The sequence below is a fragment of the Tamandua tetradactyla genome, chromosome 12 (assembly GCF_023851605.1).
Source record: "Tamandua tetradactyla isolate mTamTet1 chromosome 12, mTamTet1.pri, whole genome shotgun sequence".
Lineage (NCBI taxonomy): Eukaryota > Metazoa > Chordata > Mammalia > Pilosa > Myrmecophagidae > Tamandua > Tamandua tetradactyla.
In genome coordinates, this window is record NC_135338.1 from 33,793,412 (window position 1) to 33,804,158 (window position 10,747).

Below are 10,747 nucleotides of genomic sequence, written 5' to 3' on the forward strand. Positions count from 1 at the left end.
CTGATCTACAGAGTCAATGCAATACCAATCAAAATTCCAACAACCTACTTTGAAGGCTTGGAAAAGCTAGTTATCAAATTCATTTGGAAGGGAAAGAGACCTTGAATAGCGAAAAATATCCTAAAAAGGAATAAAGAAGTGGAGCAATTAATACTTTCTGATTTTAAAGCTTATTATAAGGCCACAGTGGTCAAAACAGCATGGTACTCACACAAAGTTAGAAGTATTGAGCAATAGAATGGAGTCGAGAGTGTGGAAATAGACCACCAAATCTGTGGTCAACTGATCTTTGACAAGGCCCCCAGAGCCACTTTTTTTCCTCTTTTTTGCATGGACAGGCACGGGAAATCGAACCCCGGTCTCCGGCATGGCAGGCGAAAACTCTGCCTGCTGAGCCACCATGGCCTGCCCTCCCCCCCCCAATCCACATTTAAATGGGGCAAAATAGTCTCTTCAATAAATGGGCATGGGAGAAATGGACAGCAATAGCCAAAAGAATGAAAAAGGACCCTAACCGTACACTTTATGCAAAAATTAACTCAAAAGTGGATCAAAGGGCAGTGTGATGGTGGCTGAGTGGGCAGAATTCTCACCTGCCATGCCAGAGACCCGGGTTCAATTCCCAGTGCCTGCCCATTCAAAAAAAAAAAAAAAAAAAAAGTGGATCAAAGACCTGACTATAAGAAGCATACCATAAAACTCTGCGAAAATAAAGGGAAACATCTTCGAGATCTAGTAATAGGAAGTAGCTTCTTAAACATTATACCCAAAGCACAAGCAACAACAACAACAACAAAAATAGATAAATGGGAAGTCCTCAAAATCAAATTATTTGTGCCTTAAAAGATTTGTCAAAAAGGTGAAGAGGGAGCCAACTCAATGGGAGAAAATATTTGGAAATCACCTATCAGATAAATGTTTGATATCCTTTATACATAAAGAAATCGTACAACTCAATAACAAAAGAACAAAAAAAATTATAAAATGGGCTAAAGATAGGAATGAACATTTTTCCAAAGAGCTAAGACATATGGCTGAAAAACACATCAAGAGATGCTCGATTTCATTAGATATAAGGGAAATGCAAATCAAAACTACAATGAGATACCACTTCACACCTATAGGAATGGCTGCTGTTAAACAAACAGGAAAATAAGAATATTGGAGAGCATGTGGAGAAATCGGGTCAGTTATGCACGGCTGGTGGGAATTTATGATGATTGTACAGTCACTATGGAAGACAATTTGGCGTTCCTTAGGAAACTAAATATCAAGTTGCCCTATGACCTGGCAATACCATTACTTGGTATATACCCAGAAGAGCTGAAAGAAGTGACACAAACAGACATTTGCACACCAATATCTACAGCAGCATTATTCACAATTGCCAAAAGAAGGAAACAATTCAAGTGTCCATCAACAGACGAGTGGATAAACAAAATGTGGTGTATACATATGATGGAATATTATGCAGTAGAGATGAAATGACATCGTGTAGCATATGACAACATGGATGAAACTCAAGGACATAATGCTGAGTGAAATAAGCCAGACACAAAAGGATAGATAGTGTTATTTCATTTTTATGATCTTGGTAATGGTTAACTCAGAGGCTTATAATACAAAATATGGAAGCTAGAAACAGGTGAACGGTTAGCTGATGAGGTTGTACTTAAATGTAAGGGAATGGATAAAACTGATAAACCCCCCATTAGTGGGTCTATATGTAATATTGCCATATTGAAGGTGAACATGATTGGAAGGGATTGTGTAGAGCCATGTATCCCATTGATTAACACTACCAACATAAAGAAATTTTTGCCTGAACTACTTCAAAGGTATGAGTCTTGTACAAAGAGTTTATAATATTGGGGTATAAGGGAAAAACTATTGCATGCTATGAGCTATGTTTGATAGGAAGACATCAACAGCAATATGAGGGGTAAATAACTGATGGGGGGGAGAAGAACAAGAGTTAAGGGGAGGTTTGGATTTTCTATTTGGTGTGTGTGCCGGTCTGAACCTGTGTTGGCCATGCCCTTTGATCCTCATTCAATATTGCTGGGTGGGAGCATTTTGAGTGTTTCCGTGAAGATGTGACCCACCCAATTGGGGGTGGTAACTTTTGATTAGATGATTTCCATGGAGGTGTGTCTCCACCCACTGAAGGTGAAGTTGCTTGCTGAAATCCTTTAAAAGAGGAAACATTTTGGAGAGAGTCCCTTTTTGGTAGAGCCACGAGAAAGCCAGCAGACGCCGCCATGTTTGCCATGTGCCCTTCCAGCTGAGAGAGAAATGTTGAACATCACTGGCCTTCTTGAACCAAGGTATCTTTCCCCAGATGCATTAAATTGGACATTTGTATAGACTTGTTTTAATTGGGACATTTTCTTGGCCTTAGAACTGTAAACTAGCAACTTATTAAATTCCCCTTGTTAAAAGCCGTTCTGTTTCTGGTATATTGCATTCGGCAGCTAGCAAACTAGAACAGATTTTGGTACAGGAAAGTGGGGTGCTGCTGCTGCGGTTTGCAAATACCAAACATGTTGGAAAGACTTTTTTAATGGATAAGGAGAAGATTCTGAAAGAGTTGTGAGAAGCTTGATAGAGAAGACCTAAAATGCTTTGAAGAGACTGTTGGTAGAAATGTGGACTCTAAAGATACTTTTGATAAGGCCTTAGGCAGAAATGAGGCATGTTTTAGCAAACTGGAAGGAAGATGATCCTTGTTTTAAAATGGCAGATAATCTGGCAAAGTTGACTAGTGGCTTTGGCTGGAAGGCAGATTTTAAAAGCCATGAACTTGGATATTTAGCAGAAGAGATCTCCAAATTAAATGTCGAAGGTGTAGCCTAGTTTCTCCTCACAGCTTATAGTGAAATGCGACAGGAGAGAGATAAGCTGAAAACTGAACTCTTGGGTACAAAGAAACCAGAAATTGAAGTTCTGGAAAATTCTGGGCTTCCAGAAACGGAGACCCCAGAAAATAGTGCTCCATGTGAGAATTTGACCAGATGTGGAACCAGTCAGCCATTTCGGAGAAAGTCAGGATCGGACATGGAGTTATCCAGGAAGGATTTGTGGAAACTCCTTATGTCTGATGGGCATGATCCAAGGCTACTGCATAGAAAGCCAACGAGAGTGCTGTGGGACCTATATAAACAGAGCTGCTGCCAATCTGGCCTGAGGGGTTCAGAGAAGGGGCATATTGAAGGAAAAATAACTTCAGAGACAAAAACATGGAGACTGAGGTCTGAAGTCAAGAAGCCTCGGGCCAGGAGAGCAGACCCACCCAAGCCTGTGGAGAGGGTGAGTTTGCCCCAAAGGCAGAGGATGGGCCTTCCCCCTCATTGCAGTGGAAGAGTCATGCTGCCTCAGGCCTTGGAGAGGGTGAAGCACATTCCTTGGGGGTTAGGGATAGCCTGGCTTCCACCACATGGAGGGGTTGAGTGTATGCCCCAGAGATGGCAGAGAGCCCGGGAGCAGGTTGAGTGTATGCCCCAGAGATGGCAGAGAGCCCGGGAGCAGCCCCGATGCTTGCAGAGGGTGGAGCCGAGTAAAAGGTGGTTTCCCCAAAATCTCCCAAGGTTGCGTTTGGAGAGAGGCAGGTCTCTGTGTAGGCCCTTGGAAAGGGTGGGACTGCCGCTTTCAGAAGCCCTGAGGATAAATGATTCTCAGAGTTTGAAATCTAATGGACTTTGCCATGGGGGTTTTCAAAACCTCATGGGTCCAGTGACCCCTGTGTTCCTTCCTCCCTATGGAAATGTGTATATGTATTCTATGAATGTTCCTCCTTTGTTGGCAGCAAATAACTTGTATGAGTGTTCAAAGGTCCAGAGCAAATGGAGAGAATTTTGCCTTAGGACAGCCCATGCCTGTAACTGACTTGAGATTTTATACTGTCTCTAATTTGGTACTTCATTTGTATTGCTACTGAAATGTTTTAGGTTTTCTGATATTGCTATGGAATGAATGTATTTTGCATTTGGAAACAGCATGTCTTTTTGGGGTACAAAGGGTGGAATGTGCTGGTCTGAATCTGTGGTGGAACCCAGAAAAGCCATGCCCTTTGATCCTCCTTCAATATTGCTGGGTGAGAGCATTTTGATTGTTTCCATGAAAATGTGACCCACCCAATTGGGGGTGGTAACTTTTGATTAGATGATTTCTGTGGAGGTGTGTCTCCACCCACCAAAGGTAGAGTTGCTTGCTGGAATCCTTTAAAAGAGGAAACATTTTGGAGAGAGTCCCTTTTTGGTAGAGCCAGGTGAAAGCCAGCAGACGCCGCCATGTTCGCCATGTGCCCTTCCAGCTGAGAGAGAAACGTTGAACATCGTAGGCCTTCTTGAACCAAAGTATTGTTCCACGGATGTCTTAAATTGGATATGTCTATGGACTTGTTTTAATTGGGACATTTTCTCGGCCTTGGAACTGTAAACTAGCAACTCATTAAATTCCCCCTTTTAAAAGTTATTCCGTTTCTGGTATATTGCATTCAGCAGCTAGCAAACTAGAACAGTGAGGTTGTGTTTGTTGGTTATTTTTCTCTAGGGAGCAGTGAAAATTGTCTAAAATTGAGAGTACTGATGATTATACCACTAAGTGAGGATAATGTGAGACATAGGTTGATGACTTTGGACATTATACATGATGCCTAATAGATTGAGATGGCTGAAGGATACACTGACTGGGAAGTAGAATGGTGAACTGTGGTGTATACGTATGTTTGAATATTGTGCTGCTACAGAAAAGAACGAAGTCATGAGAATGCAATGACGTGACTGAACCTGTTGGACATGATATGATGCAAAATAAGGCAAAAACAAAAGAGCAAATATTGTATGATCTCATTTAGAAAATACTTATAAGAAAATTGGGCCTAGATTGAAGCTCTTACAGCAGTCACATTTAGTCTGGAACTGTAATTGTTATTTTTAGATTTTAAGAGGCTGTTCAATGTATGTATAACCTGGTATTTCCCTGGAACTTTGAGTACCTGTGTAACATAAGACCTAGAGCAGCAGTTCTGAAGGTCTGCAAGTCAGCATTGCCACATACAACTGTTAAATTGAAAAAGAAATCAGGCTTCAGAAATAAAAACGAAGCCAATCATGTAGAGACTAAGGTAAATCAGAATAAGGGGTAAGGATGACATTGTCGGAATTTTAAAAACTTCACTTACTCTATAAGGCCAAAGGAAGAGAGATTTATGTTCTCCAAAACCTAAAATTTCTGTAGCACATAATCTTTCCATTTCTCTGTATCTCCTAATTATTCATGTCTTCTGGAAGGAGCATATGCTGTAGCACATAATCTAACTCAACTTGTCTCAATAAAGCATTTAAACAACCCAAACACATGGAGCCCAGAATGGGAATTTAAAATTTATTAGGGACAAGGTTGAGTTTGAAGAGGTAAAAAATGTAATTAAATTGAGAAGAAAAAATATTGAAATTCTCCACAAAATACATACATATATATTTCATGAATAAACAGTAAATTGAATGCAACTTTAAAAAAGTGAGGCTTTCCTCCCATCTATACAGTATGTACAACGATGTATTTAATGATGGCCCAAAACAAAAAAGGGAAAATATGGCGGAGCACTCAGCAGCTGAGATCCCGTAGGATGACAGAAAACCTCATGACAAGGCTGAAAACAACCTTGTGGGATTGCACCAGCTAGGCGTTCTGCTTTTCCCTCTCACAATGTATTCTCCTCCCTTATATTATGTGCCTCATGGCTGCTTCTTGACAAACAACTTTGAGTAAAAATAAGTCCCATAAATGATCAAAATACGTTTGCATGTACTTCTCTGGAATGTATGAGTTCAGCCTTGTTTTGAAAAAACAACCTCTGTAGCAGGAGTATATGATCAACTGGATAACTCCAATAAACATCTTTTTGCCTCTCTCTCTCAAAAAAAAAAGTGACGCTTCCTCAGGGTACTCAAGGAAGGTATTTTAATATAATTGAAAAGAATGATTGGTAATTGACATATCAACTGTAAATGGATGCTTTTTAAAATAATAATAATTTAAATAGTTCAGACTATTAATTTGCTTCAGCAAACCTTTCAGCCTAACCCATTATCTTAAATTCCAAGAGGAATTAATGAGATTTTACTATAAAAGCAGAAAAACAAACATTTCAAATGATAAGACTTTGGTATCATCCATATCAAAAAATTAGTAATGAAACTTCAGTTTGGAAAGTTGCTGTACACTGCAATAATGCTGGAAGTACAACCAGGTAAAGACAAGGCAAATGTGCACAGTATTATACCAGTGGTTCCTTTACTAATGAAAAATACAAAACTAAAAATCTTGCAATGAAACAGATCTGCTTATTAGGAGGCACAAAATTTAAAGTTTCTCAGAAGAAAGATAAACATTTTTTGAATGGAGTTACAGTGATGAGCCACTGAGATTCAATAAGGTTTCAACATCACCCATTTGCAGCAAGATGTGTCCACAGGTGAGGTTTCTGAATAACATGATTAACAATCAAAATCAAGCAAATCAAAACCAAAACAACCAGTACATTAACCCTGAGCTTCGGCATTCCCCTTCTATGTGAGACATTGACGCAGACTGTTGTTATCCAGGGGAATGTGGCTTTCACTACAGTCAAATCTTGGTATGTCTCCCAAATGAAGACTTCATAAAATAAGTTATTCTAAACCATGTACATCTAGAGAATTTCACTTAATGATAAAAGATTCAAGTCACCCGAATATAAATAATTTAGTACTTTTATGAAGCTAATAATATAGCTTCAAATGTAGAAAGCAAAAATTAGCAGGACAATCTGGAAAAAATAGATAGGCTGAGTATCAAAGTGGGAAATTTTAGTGCTTTTCTTTCAATAGAAAAAAATTCAGGATATAGGTGATTTGAACAAATGGCTGTGCTTAACTTCAAATGGAGCAGAAGAGCCATGAGCCTGACTTATTTCTGTTTATGTTCTTTATATCTTTTTAATCCCAGAAAACATTATTATGTTTTATAACATCAGTGTATTTTTAGTTTTATCCACATTAATCTCACTTTTTTGCTTTTCATTCCTTTTTGCATTTCAGACTTCCCCAGCTGGGTTTTGTTTCTGCCTGCCTGAAGTATATGCTTTGGAATTGCCTCTGACGGGTTTGTTGATGGCAAACATTTTTTGTTTTTGTTTGCCTGGGAGTAAGGGGGGGGGGTCTCTTTATTTTGCTCTTATTCTTTAAAAGTATTTATCTGCCCATAACACCTAACTTAACAGTTATTTTCTCTCAAGTTCATTGAAGATATTCCACTGGCTTTTGTTCTTCTTACTGAGAAATCAGCCATGATTGTTGCTCCTTTGAGCTTAGTCTCTCTCTCTCTCTCTCTCTCTCTCTCTCTCTCTCTCTCTCTCTCTCTCTCTCTCTCTCTCTTTTTGTCTCTCCAGCTACATCTTTAAAAAAATAATTTTATAGACAAATCTTCACACACATACAGTCCATACATGGTGTATAATCAGTGGTTCACAGTATAATCACATAGTCATGTATTCATCACCATGATCATTTGCATCACTCCAGAAAAAGAAAAAGAAAAAATGCATACATCCTATACTCCTTACCTACTCCCTCACTGACCACTTGTGTTTCAATCTACCCAATTTATTTTATCCCATATTATTTATTTATTTTTGTCCTGATTTGTTTACTCTTCTGTCCAAACCTTGGATAAAAGGAGCTTCAGACACAAGGTTTTCACAATCACATGGTCATACTATAAAAACTCTATCATTTTGATGGCAGGAATTCTGGGAAGATGGTAGATTAGGATAGATCGAGTTCAACCTTGCTCCAAGGAACAGCTAGAGAAGGGATGGGAGGGCACTGAGACAGCGATTCCAGGGTGTAAGTGACCTGGGAGAGTCTTCTGCACCACATAGGGCGGCCCTGCTACAAAAGCTGAGGAACTGAGAAGCAGAGAACTGGAGACCGTCCAGCTGGTGCAAACAGCCTAATGCAGAAGCCCGGAGCCCTCAGGAGTGCACTGACAGGGAGATAGGGACTAGGAAGTAAGCCAAGCCACATTCCTTGAATACATTACCCTCACCACCAAAGTCCCATGACCCGTGACTCACCCCATCACCTGCCACCCCTCCCAGTGCTCCAAGTGCCCTCCCCACCAACCCCTTGTGCCCCATGTGTACCCACCCCACAACCCCACCCCAAGTGCATGCATGCCTGCTCCAGCCCAAACCACCTCTCCCTGTAAAAGCACAGTCTCACCCGCTCCCCCCCGAGCCCTACCTCCCAGTCCCTGCCCCCTGCAGGCCATTGCCAGTGCATAAAGGCTGCTGGCATATACCTCCATACCCAGGCTACACCTGCCCCCAGCCCATACAGTCGTGCAACCCCAACCCACCCACCCGCAACTCTACACCTGTGTACACCAGCTTATGACCCTCCAAGATCTGCACATGTGCATGGCCCCCAGTCATGTCCCACAGCTCTGGGCAAGTGCTGACCTGTGCTGCCAGACCACATCTGCCCCCAGCCCACTCAGGAGCAGTACCAACCCAACCTGCTACCCTGAGCTCTGCACAAGTACACAAAGGTCCCCTTGCCTTAGACCAGCTCACACCAGGGCCCTGCTTCCCAGATCCATGCACCCACACAGCCACATCCTTGCTGCTGCTGGGCGCCCATGCTCACAAGTACAAGGTAACATCCCCAACCTGCACCTATACCTGCGCTGCAATGCATCACCACACTGTTGTCCCCCACCCCACGCCCTGAATCCTGCTTCACATCCAAGGCTCTAGACGACTGAAGTAAATCAACTTCCAGAGTAAACCGATCAAGATATTTACATACCACAAAGACAGCAGAAGATCACTAAGCATATCATGATGCAGTCAGATATAGCCCAGCCTAATGACAAAATTAAAACACCAGAGGAGACACAGATATTGGAACAACTAATCAGAGAGAGTCACATAACTCTACTAAATAAAATAAATGGGATGGCTAATGACATAAAGGAGATCAAGAAGTCACTAGAAGAGCATAAAGAGGAATTTGAAAGAATAAAAGGAAAAATAGCAGATACCACAGAGACTAAAGATGCTGTAGACCAAAATAAATAAATTAAATAAAATGAAACAAAACATACTAGAGACATACCAGAGCAGATTTGAAGAGGCAGAAGAAAGAATAAGTGAACTAGAGGACAGGACAACTGATTTCAAACACTCAAAACAACAACTGGCAAAAAAAAGATGGAAAAATTTGAATTGGATCTCAGGGAAATGATGGACAAAGCTAAGAGCACAAATATAAGAACAATTGGTGTTCCAGAAGAAGAGGGAAGTAAAGGGCTAGGAAGATTAGTTGAGGATATAATGTGGGAAAACTTCTCAACTTTTATAAAGGACATAAATATGCAAGTCAAAGAAGCTGAACAAACTCCAAACAGGATAAATCCAAACAGGACTTCCCCAAGATACTTATCAGTCTGTCAAATGTTGAAGAGAAGCAGAAAATCCTGAAAGAGGCAAGAGAAAAAAATCTATTATATACAAGGATAACCACATAAGACTGAGTTCAGACTACTCAACTGGCACTATGAAGTTGAGAAGGCAGTGGTATGATATATTTAAGATCCTGAAAGAGAAAGACTTCCAGCCAAGAATTCTGTACCCAGCCACATTGTCATTTAAAACTGAGGAGAGATGAAAATTTTCACAGACAAACAAATCCTGAAAGAATTTCTCAAGAGACCTGCCCTACAAGAAATAGTAAAAGGAGTTCTACCAGTTGAAAAAAAAAGCCAGGAGAGGGAGGTCTGGAGGAGGGCACAGAATTGAAGAGTATCAGTAAGGGTAACTTAAATGATAAAAACGGAAAGAAGGAAAAGAATATATACATCTGACAAATAAAATCCAAAAGATAAGATAGTGGATTCAAGACCACATTTTCAGTAATAACTTTGAATGTTAATGGACTAAATTTACCAATTAAAAAATAGAGATTGGGAGAATGGATTAAGAATTATAATCCAGCTATATACTGCTTACAAGAGACTCATTTTAGACACAAGGATACAAATAGATTGAAAGTGAAAGAATAGAAAAAGATGTTCCATGCAAGTTGTAGCCAAAAGAAAGCAGGAGAAGATATAATAATATGAGACAAAATGGACTTTAAATGTAGAGACATCATAAGAGATGAAGAAGGACACTATATATTAATAAAAAGTACAATTCACCAAGAAGAAATAATGATCATAAATGTTTATGCTCCCAATCAAGGAGCTCCAAAGTACATGAGACAAACATTGGCAAAATTGAAGGGAGCAATAGATGTTTCAAAAATAATAATAGGAGACCTCAATACACCACTCTCCTCTATAGATAGAACAACCAGACAAAAGATCAACAAGGAAATAGAGAATTTAAACAACTTGATAAGTGAATTAGACCTAACACACATATATATAGGTCATTACACCCCAGGATATACATTCTTCTCTAGTACTAATGGAACATTCTCCAAGATAGATCATATGCTGGGGCACAAAGCAGATCTTTATAAATTTAGAAACATTGAAGGTGGTGCAACGGTGGCTCAGCGGCAGAATTCTTGCCTGCCATGCCAGAGACCTGGGTTCAATTCCTGGTGCCTTTCCATGCTAAAAAAAAGAGAGAGAGAGAGAGGGATTGAAATTATCCAAACCACTTTCTCTGATCACAATGGAATGAAGCTGG

The 10,747-nt window shown here is 40.1% G+C and overlaps 1 protein-coding gene across 1 annotated transcript; it reads left to right on the forward strand.

The window, feature by feature from the left end:
- The first annotated feature begins 652 nt into the window (after window positions 1-652).
- Window positions 653-6,007, forward strand: LOC143651298 (uncharacterized). The gene is made up of 2 exons (XM_077122272.1): window positions 653-3,444; window positions 3,487-6,007. Exons 1-2 carry the CDS (start codon window positions 2,881-2,883, stop codon window positions 3,883-3,885), a joined length of 963 nt encoding a protein of 320 aa, XP_076978387.1. The 5' UTR covers window positions 653-2,880; the 3' UTR covers window positions 3,886-6,007.
- Window positions 6,008-10,747: the final 4,740 nt, after the last annotated feature.

Coding starts and splice junctions, on each gene's coding strand:
- LOC143651298 (XM_077122272.1), top strand. CDS start 2,881: ATGCGACAGGAGAGAGATAAGCTGAAAACTGAACTCTTGGGTACAAAG. Junction 3,445..3,486: donor GGCTTCCACCACATGGAGGG/GTTGAGTGTATG, acceptor GCCCGGGAGCAG/GTTGAGTGTATGCCCCAGAG.